The sequence below is a fragment of the Lathyrus oleraceus genome, chromosome 7 (assembly GCF_024323335.1).
Source record: "Lathyrus oleraceus cultivar Zhongwan6 chromosome 7, CAAS_Psat_ZW6_1.0, whole genome shotgun sequence".
Lineage (NCBI taxonomy): Eukaryota > Viridiplantae > Streptophyta > Magnoliopsida > Fabales > Fabaceae > Lathyrus > Lathyrus oleraceus.
This window is the reverse complement of record NC_066585.1, coordinates 210,002,921-210,022,721: the sequence shown is the minus strand read 5'-3', so window position 1 is coordinate 210,022,721 and position 19,801 is coordinate 210,002,921. Positions and strand designations below refer to the sequence as shown.

At 33.0% G+C, this 19,801-nt stretch overlaps 1 protein-coding gene across 1 annotated transcript; it reads right to left on the bottom strand.

The window, feature by feature from the left end:
* Positions 1–2,915: 2,915 nt before the first annotated feature.
* LOC127101647 (myb family transcription factor EFM) lies at positions 2,916–5,636 on the bottom strand. Its single transcript, XM_051039116.1, has 5 exons — positions 5,225–5,636; positions 4,835–5,127; positions 4,327–4,738; positions 3,610–3,683; positions 2,916–3,377 (listed from the first exon to the last, which is right to left on the bottom strand). Exons 1-5 carry the CDS (start codon positions 5,436–5,438, stop codon positions 3,096–3,098), a joined length of 1,275 nt encoding a protein of 424 aa, XP_050895073.1. The 5' UTR covers positions 5,439–5,636; the 3' UTR covers positions 2,916–3,095.
* Positions 5,637–19,801: the final 14,165 nt, after the last annotated feature.

Genomic DNA, 19,801 nt, shown 5'->3' with positions numbered 1-19,801 from the left:
CGGGGTTTTTAAAGGAATACGAAACCTGCCGATAACAACCTTGGTAAGATCAACCTATTATAGGTTGGCTTCTATGTTCGCAAGCAGAGGTGAAAGATGGAGTGCAGTGTTAATGTCCGGACAAGTATTCAGTGAATGTTGCATGAAGGTCATGAAAGAGGAGAGCATCAAAGCTACGACACACGCTGTAACAGTGTTTGACCGTCATAGACAAAATTTCAGCGTCCAGGAAACAATGGGCAACAGCGAGGGGAGACCAAATTTAGCCTACGCTGTTAGACTAAACACAAGTTGGTGCGATTGTGGAAAATTTCAGGCCTTCCGCATACCTTGCTCCCATGTCATTGCAGCATGCGCTTATACTCGTCAAGACGCTTACACCCATTTATCTGATGTGTACAAGGCCAGCACCATCATGAATGTATATAGTCAAAGCTTTTCAGTACTACCAATGGAGGATTATTGGCCTCCATATGAAGGAGATATTGTTTGGCACAATGAAGAGATGCGTAGAAAGAAGAAAGGAAGGCCAAACAGCACACGTATAAGAACAGAGATGGATTCCACAGATAAAATGATAAGATTATGTAGTATCTGTCGTCAACCAGGACACAACAAAAACAACTGTCCCAATCAAGGAGCATCATCTACATCTTAAGCTTATTGTAACATTATATCTAGATCTTAAGCTATTTGTAACATTGTATCTACATCTTATGCTTGTTGTAACATTGTATTTCTGTAACAATCAATCATTATATATCATTAAGTTCTTGTTACAACGAGTTTCATAACCAACATCAGTACAAAACATCTGAAAACATAAATAATTCTAACTGATTACAACAATCAAATTAATGTCGTCTCGACCGAACATCATTTCCCTAGCATCCTTATCAGTCCTCATTCGCACCCAACCAAAGATACTGTCAAGTCTCTCAATACTTCTGATTTTTTCCCCTTCTGGTATTTTCCCGTCTAACCATCGAACCAGCTCCCTCTTCAGTTGATCTAACGTGGTGATGTTCCAAAACAGCATCAGCAATTGCGGTTTGTCTCTCGCATAAATCACCTTACCGTATCGACGACGAACACCAAACATGATAGCCAAATGATTATATGAGTTGTGGAACAATAGGTCACACAACGCATCTATTTATAAGACAAAAAAGGCATTTTATGAGGGACTCGCCAATTGAGTTGGCGCCTCCTTTTAAAACATACACATAAGCGCCAATTGGATTGGCTAGGGCACCTACCCTAGCCTAGGGCACCTGCCCTAGCCTAGGGCAGCTGCCCTAGCCAATCCAATTGGCGCCTCCATTCAAGTTTTAACAACAGTCGCCATATGAACAACTTTCATGTTCATCAAAAATCCATTTGAAACTTGGAAGCTCATCATTCATTTCAAAACATTTCAAAACCCTAATTTTAGGTCAACCACGCAGGGACCTAACTCACTCATTTTTAATTATTTTGAGGTGGGACCAAGTGCATTAGAAAATTTAAGATGTCTACTTCAAATGTTATGTTGGACAAAATTTCATAACTCTAAAAGAAACACATGAAATAATGCAAGACATTATAGGTCAAATTACAGTTGAAACCCTAATTTTGGGTCAAGTTCGCAGGGACCTAACTCACTCATTTTTTATTATTTTGAGGTGGGACCAAGTGCATTGCAAAATTTAGGATGTCTACTTCAAATGTTATGTTGGACAAAAATTCATATTCCTAAAAGAAACACATGCAATAATACAAAACATTATGGGTCAGATAACAGTTGAAAAACTCAGAAGTCCAACTTCAACTGGCCATAACTTTCTCAAAAAAAATCCAAATGTTGCAAAATTTATATCCAAATTCATTGTCTTGAAAAGATCTACAACTTTCATGTTGGAAGTTTTTTCATTTGAGGCTTTTTTAAGGGAGGCGCCAATTGGATTGGCGCCCCCTCTTAAAAAATACACACAGGCGCCAATTGGATTGGCTAGGGCAGGTGCCCTAGCCAATCCAATTGGCGCCTCCTTGTAATTTTTAAGAGGGGGCGCCAATCCAATTGGCGCCTCCCTTATGCATGTGGGGTAGATTGGGAATTTTTTTGAAATGTGGGTTATTTTGGGAAATTAATTGAAAAACTGGGGTATATTGGTAAAAATTCCTCACTGTGGGCTCCTTCATTATTTTGTTTGCAAGATTCTTCTCTATGATTTTGTTTGGGGGAAAGTGACTTTTTTGTCATGCTTGAATCTTGATCCATTGTAAATAACTGGTTGTTTTTTCACTCTTTAGGGTTACGTGAAAGGACAAAATGATGTTAAATTCAAACCATTGACTAATTAGAATAGTGGATGAAATTATGTATGTGATGTGATATTTTATTAGAAATTTTTAATTTAATATTGACATGTTTTTTTACCATAGTATTATTTTTTTTGTTATTTTTTTTTTGTACTAGTACTATTTATCTAATAAGGTTGAATTTAAGGTGTTAACCATCTAAATTTGTCCGCTGACGAAGGTCTCTCAGCTTAACTCAAAATTTACTGAGTATTAAAAATTTTTCCTCTTAAAGTGTCTTATTCAAATAATTCCGTTAAGTATTAATAATTTCTATATAAAATGAGTCTTTAAGTGAGACTGCGAAATGTAATTTTGATTCGACTTTGACGAGTGAAATTACAACCACAGATTGATAGAATTTTCCCATATTCACATTTTTTTGATTTCACATATTACAATGAGAGACTGAGCATCAAAGTGAAGTAACAGAAATGCTTCATGTTACGTGTTTGAGAAAAAACCACGACATGATCGTATACATGGGACTAAATAACCCAGCAAAACATAACATTCACTTGTGACAAAAACAAATGAAAGAATTATTATAGATAAAAATAACCTGCTACTTATCATGGTGGAATAGAGGATTAATAAAATTATAATTTTCATAGTCTCAAATCAAAACTCTATATAAAATTCCAATAGCCTCTCTCTCTTCTCTATGTATTCATGTATTATTATTCTCAATGTAGTTGTAAAACTCCTCCCATGTATACTTTTATCTGCAAAATTTCATGGTGGAGAGTATAATCCTATACACCAACTTGTCCATGTCTCTGAATATGACTTTTCCAGCTATAACTCTCTGATTTTGCATCTTCATCGTCGTCTTCCATGCTATCACCTTCGGTTCGGGATGTCCCTCCCCGGGATCCTGTAGCTAAATGAAGGGGACTTTGTGGAGAACCGGAGGCCGAACTGCTACCTTTGGAAGATCCATTGTATGGTTCTTGAGACATCCATAAACCTCCAAGAACTACAACAGACTCGTTACCGTTTGCAGCTGGAACTCTCCGTGTATGAAGCCGGTATTTCTGCAATAATAATAACGAATCATATATCAAATCTCCAATCCTAACTTGATAACACGCGCAAATCTCAATCCTTAAGGCCTTATAACCAGACAACCGTCTAGTATACCTCGCTTATATCTACGATACTGATACTTCAATAGCCGCGACATAATGTGATTGATAATCATCAAACACCTAGTAACTAAGCTTAAAGCATGTGGTTAAGAGAGAAAAAAGAATACCAAGAACTCACTTGCAAATGGCTCTTCACTTCATCATTAGTTAAGCCATCAACTTGCATCAGTTCTCTGATTTGCTTTGGCGTTGCTGCAGCAGGAAAAGAGTCTATTAGACTAATGAACCAAACAAGATGTAATATTATTTCAGCTTACCAAATATATGAATGCAAAATTGTAAAGCCAAATCATTTGGTTTCAACTCTTTGATTCCTAGGGGAATGAGGTCTAGAAATCTCGAGTTTGATCGCGAGATAAGTAAAGCCTGATTAAAAATTGTTCCAGGAATAGGCCTATAGATTGACATGTTTATATATAACACTCCTATTTGTCTTCTTGCTGATCTAAATTTTAGCAATTCATAATTTTACCAATGAATCCTGCATATGGTAGCTTTGTTATGCATAGCCGGTTCCAACCCAGATAAAAGAAGAGGATTGTGTTAGGCAGTCAACTTGTCGAATCTCTACGACATGGATCATAACTTTACCAATGAACTAAACAGAACAACATTCAATTTCAAATTTCAGGCGTCAAATCCCTAACATTCAATTTCAAACTTCTTGCATATCCTTCCATTTACTAACCTATAATACCAAATTGGTCAAAATTGAGCACTATGAAACCTAACAACAAGAGAATACAAATAAACTAAATGTACATTTCCAATTTAAGAAAGTGACTATATCACAAAAACATAAAATTCACTACTCATAATGGTTTCAAATTCAAACCTTGAGAGCCTCCAAGCTTCTGCAATGCATTAACAAATCTCCGATGCAACTCCGGCGACCAGCACCTCCTCTGTTTCCTAGCAATCTGCTGCGGCTGAACTGGCGCGCTGCGCAAACTCGGCTGCACCGTAGGAGGAGAAGACGAAACAGAAACAGCCCTGCTGGAACTACTCCTCGATCCCCTCGAATCAAATCCTTCCCTCAAACCTTTCACTCCAGGCATCATAAAAGACAGTCTATTCACACCACTTTCATCTTTCTCATCTTTAGGTGCAGCCAATGTAACCGTCGTCACAGGAACAGAAGAATACGTAGAAAATGGCATAAAAGCACTTCCTCCATTCCTATTACTACTACAAGATTGAAAACGATCTTCAGCTACCGTCACAGATTTTTCTTCCTCTTCCCTTTTCTGCCATCACCAAATAAAAAAAAAAACTTAAATCATAAATAAATAAAAAATGTTGTATTTTAATTGCTTAATTGTTTTATGTATAGACTATAGTACCTTGGTTTCTAATTTATTTTGATTGTTCCGAACTTTATGATCAGATTCATAAGCATTATTATTATTATCATTGTTATTAGTAGTGGTGGTGGTTGTTGTGGTGGTCGTGTTCCATAGCTGAACAGAACTCATCCAATTCTTCTTATCTCTGCATTCATTATTCTTATCTCTATCAATATCATGATTTTCCTCACTATGATCAATCTCTTTCTTCAACGGAATAAACTCTTCCAAAACCGGCACACAATTCTCACGTCTGCATTTCTCCAATTCCTCCTTCAAAATTAAGATTGCTGCGGAACACACAAAAAAACAGAATAATTATTAAATCAAAATCAATAGGAAGAACAATTACGAAGATATTGAATGGATTAAAACGTAAGGAATTACCATCGTTTAAGAGGAGCATGGAGAGAGGTAGTTCGCGTTTGAATGCGTGGATCTTATTGAGTTCTTGTTCCAATCTGGAGAGAAAATCGTGGAGTTTAGAGAGTTTATGAGAGGAAGTTTGAATTGTGGAAAGATTGTAGAGAAAACTAGCGATGGTTTTGGGGACGAAAGTGGGTGTTAAATCTAAAGTCAGTTCTGAAGAAACAGAACCCATTGGATTGGATTAGATCTTGTTTGAGGATGAATATAGGCCGTTGGATTGGAGGAGTTATTAGAGAGGAAGATTGTGGGAGAGAAATAGTGAGTAGAAGATGTTATGGGATTTATAGAATAGAAAAGATTGGGAATGAGGAGAGTGAGTTGAGATAATTTTGATGATGGAATGGAATAATAAAAAGAATAAATAGCTAGTGTAATAAAGTGGGTTAAATGTGAATGGGAAGGGTAAAATGGAGAATGTGGAGATTCTGTTGTTCAAGGGAGAGAAAGAGAAAGCAACGACGAATCAAGTTTTGTGAGTCACTTTCGGGTCATCGCGTATTTAATCCAACACTGCTTCATCACTTCTCAGACCTTGTTGCTTTCTTTATTCTTTATTATTTATTCACTATTTAAATTGTATATAGAAATAGAATGCTAATGAATAATAAAAGTTATATAAAAATATAATGCTATAGAAATAGAATGGTAACGATCTCGCTAATGGAATCTACGATATTCCCCTTATTTACTTTTAAGAGATGAAAAAAAAATACAAATGAACAATAAGTTGTACCATTATCTTTTTTAAATGATTAAATTAATTCTTTTTAAAATTTTAGCTATTGAATTAAAAAACATAACATTATTAAGTATGTGTCTTGGATTCTAGATAAAAGATCAACCGTATCTATGTTAAAAAATCAAAAGGATCAAAGAAAAATAATATGAAAGTAGGTTGATTTTTGGAATATATTTTCTCATATTTGATCATTTTATTTGAAGTGTATATGGGAGATGTATGTCTTATAGTAAAAGCTTCGATCTTCAGTCATATACCGTTGGAGAAAACTTAAGTCAAATTCGTACACATATGTTCCTTCCTAGCCAATCGTATATTAGAACAACCGTCTCTAGATAAAAGTATGTGTTTTAGATTCTAGATAAAAGATCAACCATCTCTAGTGTCTTGCTAGAAATCAAAAGGGTCACAGAAAAATAATATGAAAATATGTAGATTTTTGAAACATATTTTCTCATATTTGACCATTTTATTTGAAGCGTCTTTGAGAGATGCATGTCTCATAGTAAAATCTTCAATATTTAGTCATATCATTGGAAAAAACTTAAGTCAAATCCATACATGTATGTTCCTTCCTACCCAATCGTATATTAGAACAAATGTTAATTTAAGTGTCAATTCACTACAAGAAAACTTTCCCCAGCCACGTGATATAGTGACGTGAAAATCACGTGGTAAAAAAAGGGAATTGCGACGTGACAATCACTGTCGCTACATGTTTTTATTATTAAAAATTTGAGAGTCATGCTTGCACATGGGAAAGGTTGGAAAAAATGTTGTGACGTGGTAATCACGTGACAACTTGAAAAGTAAAATAAAAATAATAATAATAAAGAGTCTGACATACACAGGTTGGCAGATGAGGGAAAATTTAAAATTTTCAAAATTTAAGTTGTGACATGAAAATCACTTTGCAATATTAAATTCAAAATAAAAAACGTTTAGAAGTGAAAGTTGTGAAATGAAAATCACGTGGCAAAATTGTGAAGGAAAATTGAGAAAGAAGTTGAATCTGGGTTGCGTGTAAGAGAGAAAATCTGAAAATCTATAGAGCAATCAGCGACGTGATTTTCACTTCAAAACTTTGCCATGAAATTTTCACTTCACAACTTTACCATGTGAAATAAAAAAAAGTCTGGCGTGCACAGGTTGGCAGATGAGAAAAATTTGAAATTTTCAAAATTTAAGTTGTGACGTGAAAATCACTTCGCAATCTTAAATTCAAAAATAAAAAAAATGTTTATGAGGGAAATTTGTGAAGTGAAAATCACATGGTAAAATTGCGAAGTGAAAATCACATCATTGATTGCTCTATATATTTTCAAATCTCTCTCACACATAGAGCCCAGGTTCAGCTTCTTTCTTAAATTTTCCTCTTCTAACATTTTTCCTCCTCCAACATGTTTCTTCTTCTTTCTCAAATTCCAGCTTTCAATTTTCATCTTCAAATTAAAAGGTATTTCAAGACAGTCCAGATTTTTAATTTTTATTTTTTCTTTTTTAATTTGTTAAATATTGTGTTGATTTTTTTATTTTATAACTAATATTGTTAAATTATTTTCTTCAAGATTCATCAATATTCAAGCTTCAAGTTTCAGGATTCAAGCTTTTTATTTTATCTTCATTGAGTTATTAAGCAATTTTTTTTTCATATTTAAATATATATTGGGTTGTTGGTTGTTGTTAGTGTAGTATTATTCTTTTTTAAAACAAAATTTTATTAAAATAAATGTATAGTTAGTCCAAAATTAATTTATTAATATATTTAAACAGAATTTTTAAAAAAAATAGAATATTATTTTTTATAATATATTATTAAAATATGTTATTTTTTAGAATATTATTTTTCAGAATATTATTTTTCAGAATATATTATTTTTTGTAATATATTTAAACAAAATATTATTTTTTAAATATAATAGTGTGAAATAGTTTTTTTTAAACATAACAATTTTATTATTAATTTTAGTATAAATTAAAAAATAAAATAATAATTATAATTTTTTATTTAAAAAAAATATATTTTGTGACGTGATTTTGACTTCACAACTTTGACATACTGCTGCGACTTGATTTTCATAACGCAATAGCTATCACACGTGATCCTGCCGCGTGGAAGTTAACATTACTAAAAACGTATTGTGAAGTGATTTTTCACGTTGTGACGTGAATATCACATGGTTACAGACAATTTTTGTTGTTGTGATTTACCTTCTAGTGGATCGGTTAAGAAATTCATAAGTGTTTATTTCTTCATAGATACTCAGATCCGCCAAAATATATCTAATATATTTCTAACAAAATAATGTCCATATTTAAAATTTAATGACTCCTTAAAATAAATTATGTACTTTTTAAATATATCAAAACACATCTTTCGACAAATAACAAACCGAATAAATTTTGTCAATAAAAAGAAAGAAAGAGAATCATATATAAGATGATATTTAAAAGTAATATATATTCGCATTGTCCATCTATAAAGATAAGGATTTAATTGAAATATACGGATAGTGTAAAAGAATTTTACACCGTCAGTTAATCTTAGACGTTGCATATTAAAATAAGTTTGACTTTTATTTTTAAAATCTATAAAATAATACAAATGATGGTGATTAATTGACAGTATAAATATTTTTACACTGCATAGTAATTAATCCCTAAAAATAATAAGAAAAAAAATTGTAAATATGTATTATTTGGAAAAAAAATATTTTTTATATTGCGGTGATATCAATCTTTACTATTACTATTTAAAAATAAATAACACTGTAATCTTTTTTTAATATAAATAAAATAATTGATTTAGTGTAATTTTTCTAACGAGGACAAATAGATATAGATTGAAATATCTTGTTTCCAAAATGACACAAACCGGACAATAGCTAGCTATATAAATTATAATCCATCATACCAGCTGTTTTCTTTTATTTATTTATAGAAAAACCATAGATATTTATGATGATGCTTATGTTTGGTCTAATAGAGACCTAAACCTAAAAAAAAAACCTATAATATCCCTATCTCACTAAATTAACCCTATCAGAAAATATATCCATCATTCTTGACTCTTGTATTTTTACAACATATAGTACTAAATAAAGATAAACCTTATCTTCTGTTAGCTTTTTTTTATCAAGTTGGACATAGTGGGCACATAATTATTAACTACAATCCATATATGAATAATATTTAGATTTTGGAGGAACCTTCAACTACACCTAAGAGATAAGAAGAATATTTAGTTTTTTGATCTATATTTTATTTATATCCGGTTGGTCGTGAATCTGAACTTTCAGAATCTTTCATTGTCAAATTTGAGCACATTATTCAAGATGATATAGTACGTTACCAATAGAGACTAAGTTAAAGGTGCGATCCAAAGTGAATTAGGTGGAATAATTTGATGGAATTGGAAGGTTTGGTATCCATAGACAATATACGATATTTAAGGAATGGCCATTATCACTTCCAAAATAATTCCCACTCCTACATTAAGTTCATCATGAAGGGACATAGATTTGCTATGGTCAACAAATCTCATCAAAATTGGATCATATGTATTCAAATTTCATATATTTTTTAAATTATTAAATAAAAGTTTAAAAGATCTTTTTAGATTATTTGATTAAGATTGAGCATGGCCTAACATTATAAGGGTGTGATTGATTTTGGAAGAAATATGATCTAGAAATCGACATTCTAATTCTTGATAATGGAAGATTTAACCACATTGTCTTATGTTTTGGGTAGATATTGTTTTATGCGTAAGGCAATAACGATCATAAATGTAATATTTTGAGTTAGAACTGAGTGTATTGTATTTTAATCTTTATAAGACACTTAGAATTTGAGACCAATGACTTTCAAAGGAGACATGTCTTAGAGAAAAATTATCAATAAATCATATTGTCTTATTATCTCACTGTCCACTAATGGTTTGATAACCTTATGGTGTATGCCTTTAATTATCTCTAATAGTTGAATTTATATTATGAAAAAGTTTGTTAAAATTAAAAAATTAGCCTTTAACTTTTCAACTTATATTAATAAAAAGTTATGTTTGGTAAATGTTTTTTAGAATTTGTATTTTTTTTACTAGTTTATGACTTTTTCTTTAAAAGCTATTTGAATTAGTTGTAACTTTTACTTTGTTATTTTTCTTTCATTTGTACTTTTATTACTTTAATAAAAAATTCATTCATACCCTTTTATTATAACTCAAAATAAAATTAATGTGTAATATCATTGTAGCTTTATTATGAAATATTATACAATAAACTTATTTTTATTATTGTATTAAATTAATATAATTAAATTTAAAATTATAATACTATAATTTTATATATTTTATTAGAAAATTCATATATAAACGTTTAATATATTTTGGTGTTATTTTAATTTTATATATTGTTAGCTTGCGAACTTTAGTTTAGCATTTTTAACATGAAAATATGATATAAGGTATGAGATTGCTAAGTGTGAAACGAGTTAGCTACGGTTTCAACATATTAATTATTTTGATTTAGGTTGTGAGTTTGATTCGCCTATTAGGTGTTTTTGGGATTTAGTGTATTTTTTGAGTTCAAGGACTAGATGAGAACCATTAAGTTTCGTTTGGAGGAGTCTCAGAAACAGATCCATAAGATTAGGATCACTCTTTCTTTAAAAGATGTTCACAATCTCAAGTAGGTTTGAAGTGATTTGGCATATTCGACAAGGGCAAGTAAAAATGCCTTCGACAAAAACAGTCAGAAAGTTTAAGGGCAACTGTCGACGTGAGTGACAGTTGGAAATAATTTAAGAATTGAAGACACATAGAAGCAAGACAGAGAATAGGACTCCACATAATAGTGTATGTGTCGAACGCTGGAGAAGTAACTGTTATCGACGGTTATTAATGTGTTTTGTATATAAGTAGACTTCATTAATATAATAAAAGTTCGCAATTTTTATTAGTATTCTCTATAGAATTTGAGTATCCAAGTCACATAGAGAAAAGAGTTTGTGAGAAAACATGTACGAATCTTTGTTCCTCTTTTAATTTTTTTAATCCAGGAATTTTTATTTAATTACTGTTATCGTGTTCCTCGTTTTAGATTAGTTCTTAAAATAGTTATGTATCGTTTTTATTATGATTTCTACCCAATTTCCCTACATTCAAACACTTATAACTAAACATAAACACATTTCAATAAAATTGTTTTGCACAAATTATTCATAGGATTATTTCGGGTTTAATCCCTTAATTGAACGAAAACTTGTGATTTGTTTCATAAAAAATAATATTAAACACATACATATTTTAAATGTTATGTGTTGTGATATAATCCTAGTTGTGTAGCTCAAGACCAAAGTTAATTAGGGTTTAGGGTTTAGGGTTTGTTACTTGGTATACAAGTTAGTTGTATATAAATAGACATATTTTATAATTCAGTTCGAAAATCATAATTCAATAATATTAATCCTTATTTTCATTTTCTCTTTCTTTCTCTCCTTACTTAAAGTGCCTCAAGCACTAACAAATGGGTATCTAGAACTCCGGGGTATCTAGAACTCCGACTAGATGCTTGATCGTTGTAGCGGTAAATTCATGATCATCAAGCTATGGATAAGCTAGAGATCAAATAACAAGAGTCGCCACCGCGCTTTTATTGTTTCCAAGGGAAAAGGGAAAAAGTACGAACAAAACCCAAAAGTAAGAAGTTTTCAAATCAAAACTAATAAAATGTCAGAGATTACAGGTAAGGGGGTTGGTTACACAAAGGGAAGGTGTTAGCATCCAAAGTGTCTTAGGTACTCCTAGGGAGCCCTTTTTGTGTGCATATGTATTTGGTACAAAATAATATTTACAAACAAAATAGAATGGGGGGATGAGAAAAGAATTCATTAATTATATTTTTGTGTTTGACAAGCCCTTCGGACTTGTGCCTACGTACCAACATAAAAATGAGGGATCAAAACCTCGTAGTTCGTGATACAAATTCAAAGTGGATGCATTGCTTTTAATAAAAATTAAGTTTGAAAGGCACAAAGGCCTAAAAAATGGTTTGAATAAGTTAGTTCTTTTTGGATTTTTGAAAGTTTAAGTCAAGTATAGTTAAGTTTATTTACAAGTTTGATTTAAGAAAAGAAGTTTGAAAATGCAATGGCATAAGGCCAAAGTTTCTACCTTTTTGCAAAGTGGTCAAAGTTTGGAACAAAATAAGTTCAATCAAAGAATATTTTGAAAAAGGAGGGATAGATTTTGAAATTAAAGAAATGGGGAGAAGATGAAGAGACTAATCTTATGCACAAAATTAAAAGTTGAGAGTTAAAAAGATCTGACCAAATGGGTAGCAATCCAATAGACAGGAATGTTGCCTAAATCAGCAATCCACACAAAAGTTTTTTAAGGTTTTTTGTTGTTGTTACGTACATTAATGGTCAAAGACCACACAGACAAGCAAAGTATATACAAACAAGATATATCACACAATATGGTCCAAGTGGACAAAGTGAAAATTGCATTAACATAAACAATTAGAATGATATGAATAATGGCAAATGAATAAAGGCTGGAATTAAATGACATTAAAGTAAATGTCTTGGAATTAAAAGTTAATGAGTTAGAAGTTAGTATTGTTTTGCTTTTGCTTTTCATTTTAAGACATTCTTTGGAGAATACTCAACCCACTTATCACAAGCATGGATCCTTAAGCCAAGACATCTTCCAAAGGAAGGAAAAAAGGCAAAGTTTCCATACAATACCATGAAAGAGGGGAGACTTACAATCTCACTAACTAGAATGTTATGCCTTTTATGTCACAAATTTAGCGCTATGTTAAGCAATCATAATTGGACTTATGTAGAAGTCACAACTATTTGAGGTCGGGCAATAGAATTTTGGTGTTAATGCATGTTAGAGACATAGTATAATGGAATATGCTCATGAAACATACCACATACAAAAAGAGATATGCAAAAGAGGTGGCCTAATCTCATCCATACTCATGTTAATCTTTCAATCAACTAGCTTTAGAACTTTGAGATATCATAGACCAAATGAGATGAATGCATAAAGAAGGGGAATGAGATGAAGAGGAAGGGGAATGGATCAAAACTCAAATTGATCAAAGGAGGACTTTTACCAAATTAATATCATCAATTCATTTTGGGAGATGGAATGTACATTCCATCAATCCCCTAAATCCAATGATATTAACTTGACAAAGTCAAATCAACCTTGACCAAGGCCCAACAACAAGAGTCAAACACAAACAAGTCATTACAATTGGTCAACAAAATTATTTGGCATTTATTCAAATTAAAAAAATACTAAAATAAGACATTTAAATTAAATATGGTTTGTCAAATTCCTAAAACCTCATCAAAACACCAAATAAATGGCCATGAGATTTATCATAGGTCAAACAAGGTCAAAGGACCTTGGAGAATTTTTTTTAGAATTTTTAAAAACTTAAAAGTATTTTTAAATAATTAAAAACAAATGCAAAATCAATTAAATCATGAAAAATATTAATAATGATCCAAAAAATAATTTTAATTCAGAATATGAAAGAGGAAATTATTTGGAAATTTTTGGTGAAACTCTCATATTTTTTGGATCAATATTAAAATTAATATAAATTAATGAAAATCAAAGGAATAAAAATTAAAATTAGAAAATCAAAAAAACGTGGACCACTTGATTTCCCTCATTAATTGGGGTGGCAGATCAAGTGATCCTCAGCGCGCTTTCCATCGTGGACTTGAGTCAATGCGCCACAGGAATGGTAATCAGAACCAATACGTGAGATTAGATCATTTTAAATGGATCTTATGGTTGGAGACGTGCCAACACAGGGTCGGAGCTGTAGCTCCGGTCTTCTTCTCCGGTGGACCTCACCGGACTGGTCCACCTTCAACCATCACCAAAATAAAAAAAGAGGACATGATCTGAAAGAAAAAATGGCGTAGAGCACGAATCTGACCTCAATTTCATCCAACTCAAAATATATAAAAAGATATGAGGAGTTGAATTTTGATGTGTGTGAACTGAATTGCTTCGATTTGACCTCTAAGCAACTCAATCTTCTTGCCTACATTGGTAGGACTTCAGAAAACCAAGGATCCAAGAGAATTGAGTGGAATTGAGAGAGAATCGAAGAGATGAAGTTTTCTGAAAATTACCTTCAATGCTATGCAGTTCTTGATGTTGCTTGCTCCAACACGATCTGATCACACTTGAGAAGCTAGCAGGAAGTGACTAGAGAGGTTGCAAGGCTTTGGATCCTGGAGTTCTTGAATCACCAACAGTTGAGATTCAAACTCAAATTTCAAGTTCAAATTTATCAGGTTTTCCTTTGGAATGAGAGAGTTTCAATGGGGGGCAAAGTTGGCGCGCAAGGTGTGACTCAAATGAGCACAGAGAGCATGTATTTATAGCATGAATGAATGATATTTGCACACTTCAAATTTTGTTCAAATTTAGCAATGTTGATGGCACGAGTGCATGGGCATGTGCAGGCCCATGATGCAATACAAAAAGGTCCAAAACCAATCCAAATGAAGTCTGAATGGAAGCTTGATTGGCAAGGCAAAATAAATTGAAGTTTTGAAGCTTGATTCTTGCCAAAGATGCAGCTCTATTAAAGCCATGCATAGACCTAGAAAACCTCATCCAAAATGCATGAACTTGGATTCTTTGGAAAGCTTGGATCAAGGGGAACAAGTTTGATGTTCAACACTTTTTAATTTGGAGCTTGGAACATGGAGAATTTTGAGGTGGAAGTTTGGAAATTTTAACATGTTGAAATTTTTTCTAGTGTCAAGCCATATATCTCAATATTCCACCTTGCTTAACTTTTTATGTGAGCTTCAAATTAGAAATGTGTATTTATCAAAGTTGTATCTCTTTAAAATACCTTAAAAATGGTCACCAATTTCATGTCATTTGGATTTGGAATGATAGAGTTATGCATTTTTGAACTTTGGAAAAATCACTTGTTCAATGGTATAGGTCAAAAATGACCTACAATATAACCTCATATCACATGCTCATAAAAGTTGAATTAGCTCTCACTCAAAACATAAAAGTTGAACTAGACACCTTGAATTTGATTGTGAAACTTGGAAATCTTTCATATCACAAAAATTGAGCAAGTTATGGCCTTGGGAAGTTGACTTTCAAATTAGGGTTTAGACAAAATGACCTATAATGTTTCAATATAGAAAATGATTTTCCAAGCAAAAATATCTCTAGGTATCAACATGAAAGTTGTTTAGAATGTCATTTTGAGTAACGTTTCTCTTGTAATAATTTTCATATGGTGAAAATTGTAGGAGATAGGGTCTAGGGAGACCCAGTTTTGATCAGATGAATTCATCTGGCCAACCACCATCAACCAACTTGATAACCTTCAATTTTTTGGACTTTCTTGGTTCATGGTAGATCATATATGCATAAGATGATGAATTTTGAAGTGTCCCTTAAGAAATTTGATCAATTGGTGAGATAGCTTGTTGGAGAAGTTACTCAAGATACCCAGTCAAACTAGGGTTTCCAAGGCAAATCACCCTCAAACTCTTGGAAAATTTTTGATCAAAATAACATGTAGGAATAAATGTAACTCATATATGATGCTCATAACCATTCTTGGATCAATTCATGGTTGTTCTTTTTGTCATGGGGGTCTCAAATCCTAGATATAAACTTGATGAATCAATGGGATCATGCCCTACCTACAAAAGAATTAGGCAAATGCAAAGACATATTTTTGTATTTTGGTTAGTAAAATGATAATATACAAGTATGATACAATCACAAAGTGCTTGGTGATCTCTCCCAAAACAAACCCAATGAAAGAGGGGCAAGGAGGATGCCAAGGTATGATCCCAATGCTAATGCTTATGATGAAATTGCATGAGGGATCATAAGGTCAAAATTGGGGACTTACAATCGTGTTTTCAAGAATCACATGTCAGTGATCGTGTTTCAGGGATCGTGGGTTATTAATCAATCACATCAAAGATGAATGGCTCTAATGAGTTTCTGAACTCTCTTCCAATTCATAACAGCAAAAATTGGAACGGATGGAGCAAGCTGATGAAGTCCTTGTTCAGCTTTCATGAAACCTTAGAAATGGTTACTAATAGCGTCCCTGAGCTTGCTGATAATGCAATCATTGCTCTGAAAGTCGCGAATAAGGAGGCGAAGAGTAAAGATTGCAAGGCCGCGTTTGCATTCAATTGGCAGTAGATTCGATGAATTTCGACAAGATCTATCATGTTGAATCGGCTAAGGAGGCATGGGATATTCTTGTCAAGTACTATGAAAGAAGTGAGAAAGTCAAAGTCGCCAAATTGCAGACTTTGCGATGACTGTATGAATTGCTGCGGATAGGAGAAGATGAAAAGAATGCATGTTACGTGTCGAAGGTGCGGAATATCGTCCATCTCAGGAAGGCTTATGGTGAAACCCTAACTGATAATATGATAGTTGAGAAGTTAATTCATATGTTAACCTCTCACTTTATCATGTTATCGTAATTATTCAAGAACCCAACAATCTTAAAACCCTGAAATTGGAATATTTAGTTGGTTCATTGGAGGCGCATGAGATTAGGATTGCTGGAAGGAAATGGGTTCAAAATTTGACATAAGCACTGCAGGCTCAGGCTTGGATAAAACATGGCGGTTTAGAAAAGTTCAAAGGCAAAAAAGATAAGACTCAGAGCAAGAAGTCTTGGTCGAACCCCCAAAAGCATAAGATTGATGATAGGGCTTCTGAATCCTCAAAAATAGGAGAAGGAAACTCCAATCAGAAAGACATGGAGAAAAAGGTGTATAGTGTTATAACTGTGAAAAGTGGGGTCACTTGGCCAAGAATTATTGGTACAATAAAAAAAAGGGAGCAACGAAAGAAAATGACGAAGGAGCGAACCTTGCATACCAAGATTCAGATGATTCTGAAGATATGATGGTTATGGCTACAGTTATAGATGACAATGTCAACTTTAAGATCTGGTTCCTTGACTCGGGCTGAACAAATGACGCGACTGATTGAAAGTGTGGTTAGCATATTTTGACTCGTCGAAGAAGAGCAAGGTCAAATTTGCTGATAATAGCTCGTTGCAAGCAGAAGGTACTGGCGACATAGTTATTTTAAGGAGAAATTGAGGAAAAGCTATGATCAAAGATGTACTATATGTACCTGGAATGAAGTGTAATATGCTAAGTGTTGGACAACTGGTCGAAAACTTTTTATTAGTCATTATGAAATATGGAGCCTTGGAATTGTTCGACACTCAAAATAATTAGGTCTTGAAATCTCCTTTGTCGAAGAATAGGACATTCAAGACCATGATCAGTTCGACTGAAGTACAATGTATAAAAATTATTGTCGAGCATAAGCATAGTTGGTTGTAGAATTTGGGGTTTGGACATTTGAACTTTCGATCACTCAATCAACTGATTACTAAAGATATGGTAATTAGTATACCAAGTCTTGAGATTCCTAACAAACTCTATGAAGGTTGCTTAGTTGGAAAGAAATCCTTAAAGTCTTTCGTTTTGACTTTGCCAATAAGATCTTCTTGCATACTAGAAGTAGTACATTCAGATGTATGTGGCCCGTTTGAGGATCATACCATTGGTGGAAACATGTATTTTGTCTCATTTGTCGATGAGAATAGTCTAAAGCTTTGGATCTATGTGATCAAGCAAAAGGACGAAGTATTTGCAATCTTTAAGAGATTCAAAATACTTATCAAAAATCAGAGTGAAAAGAAGATTAAGGTTCTGAGAACAAATGGAGGTGGCAAATATACATCAAAGATGTTTGAATAATTATGTGAAGAACATGGTATTGATCATGAGGTAACTGTTCCTTACACGCCTCAACATAATGGAATAGTAGAAAGAAGAAACATGGTCATATTGGAAATGGTGAGATGCATGCTAAAGCAAAAGAATTTTCCAATATCCTTATGGGGTAAAGTTGTTTTCACTGTTGTTTATATTCTGAACAGGTGCCCAACCAAGAAGCAAACGACCATCAGTGAGTCATCTAAAGGTGTTTGGCTCTATGTGTTATAAGCATTTTCTTGATGCGAGAAGAAGCAAGCTTGATGATAAGTGTAAACTTATGATTCTGGTAGGATAACATAAAACTGGAGCATATAGGATATTCAATGAGAAGACCGTGATGATTTGAGATATTGTTATTGATGAGAATTCTTCATAGGATTGGAATTCTGGTGATCCAATTAACAAGCCATTGATGAGTTATGGCATAGACGAAGAAATTGATAAAGTCGAAGTACAAGCAAATGTCGATATTCCAGTCAAAGTAGTTGCTGACATTCCCGACATAACCGAAGTTGAAGAGGGTATGTCTAGCACAAGCTAGATACCTCAAAGAACTAGAGTTCGTCCAACAAGACTTCAAGACTACGAAGTGACTGGTGATGATGAAATCACACCAGATGGAGTATTAATTCATTTTGCTTTACTTACAGTTTTTGAGCCAATCAACTATAGTGAGGATTTAAAGAATAATAAGTGGAAGTTTCCTATGTTCGAAGAGTTACAAGTAATCGAAAGAAACAAGACATGGGAGTTAGTTGAATTGTCGATACATGGAAAAGCTATCGAAGTGAAGTGGATGTTCAAGTTGAAGCACAATGTTGATGGGTCGATAGCAAGATATAAAGTGAGATTGGTATCTCGAGGATTATTCATAGAGCATGACTCAAATACTGTGAATTATATGCCATGTCTCAAGATTAGAGACTGTCATTTTGGTTGTAGCCTTGGCATGCAAGCATGGCTAGTCGAAATTTCACTTAATGTGAAATCATCGTTTTGAATGATCCCTTAGATGAAGAAGTCTATGTCACACAACCTATTAGGTTTGTGATAAGGGAGGAAGAAAGTAAAGTGTATAAGTTGCATAAAGCGCTCTATGGCCTCAAGCAAGCACCTAGGTCATGGAACAAGAAGATCGACTAATACTTAGTAAAACTGGGATTTTTCAAATGTAGGTATGAGTATGGTGTCTATGCACAGGTTGTGGAACAAGATATAACAATAATCTACTTATATGTAAATGACTTGCTTGTAACTGGAAATATCTTGAAGAACTTGTCGAAGTTTAAAGAGCCGATGATGAGGGGATTTGAAATGTCGGGTCTGGAAAACTTGTCTTATTTCCTAGGCATGGAATTTCAAATGTTGAAACAAGGTATGATGTTACATCAAAGAAAGTATGTCAAATAGATACTTAAGTGATTCATGATGGATGATTAAACTCTTGCATCTTTGTTTATCGAACCAGATTTGAAGTTAGAGAAGCATGGAGAGGAATACAAAGTCGATGCAACATTGTTCAAACAAATTACCGGATCTCTGAGATATGTATGCAACAATCGACATGATATAGGTTTCTCAGTCGGATTAATGAGAAGATACATGAGTGAACCAAGGGTGACACACATGAAGGCTGCAAGAAGAATCCTAATATACTTTAAAGGATCGACAAACTATGGAATTCTATTTCGACGAGACTCTGAGAGCAAAGAAACTATGGTTACTCTAAAAGCAAAAAGCATAAAATTGTATATAGTTGCATCAAATTAGACCATAGGAAATATGTTATCTCAAAAGGATGATAATTGTGTCAAAAAATCCATATATTACCTTAGTCGAATCTTGAAAGACATAGAGACTAGGTATAACTCAATTGAAAAAGTATGTTTGTGTCTACACTTATCATGTACTAAATTGAAGCATTATATAAAACCTATGGAAGTTTA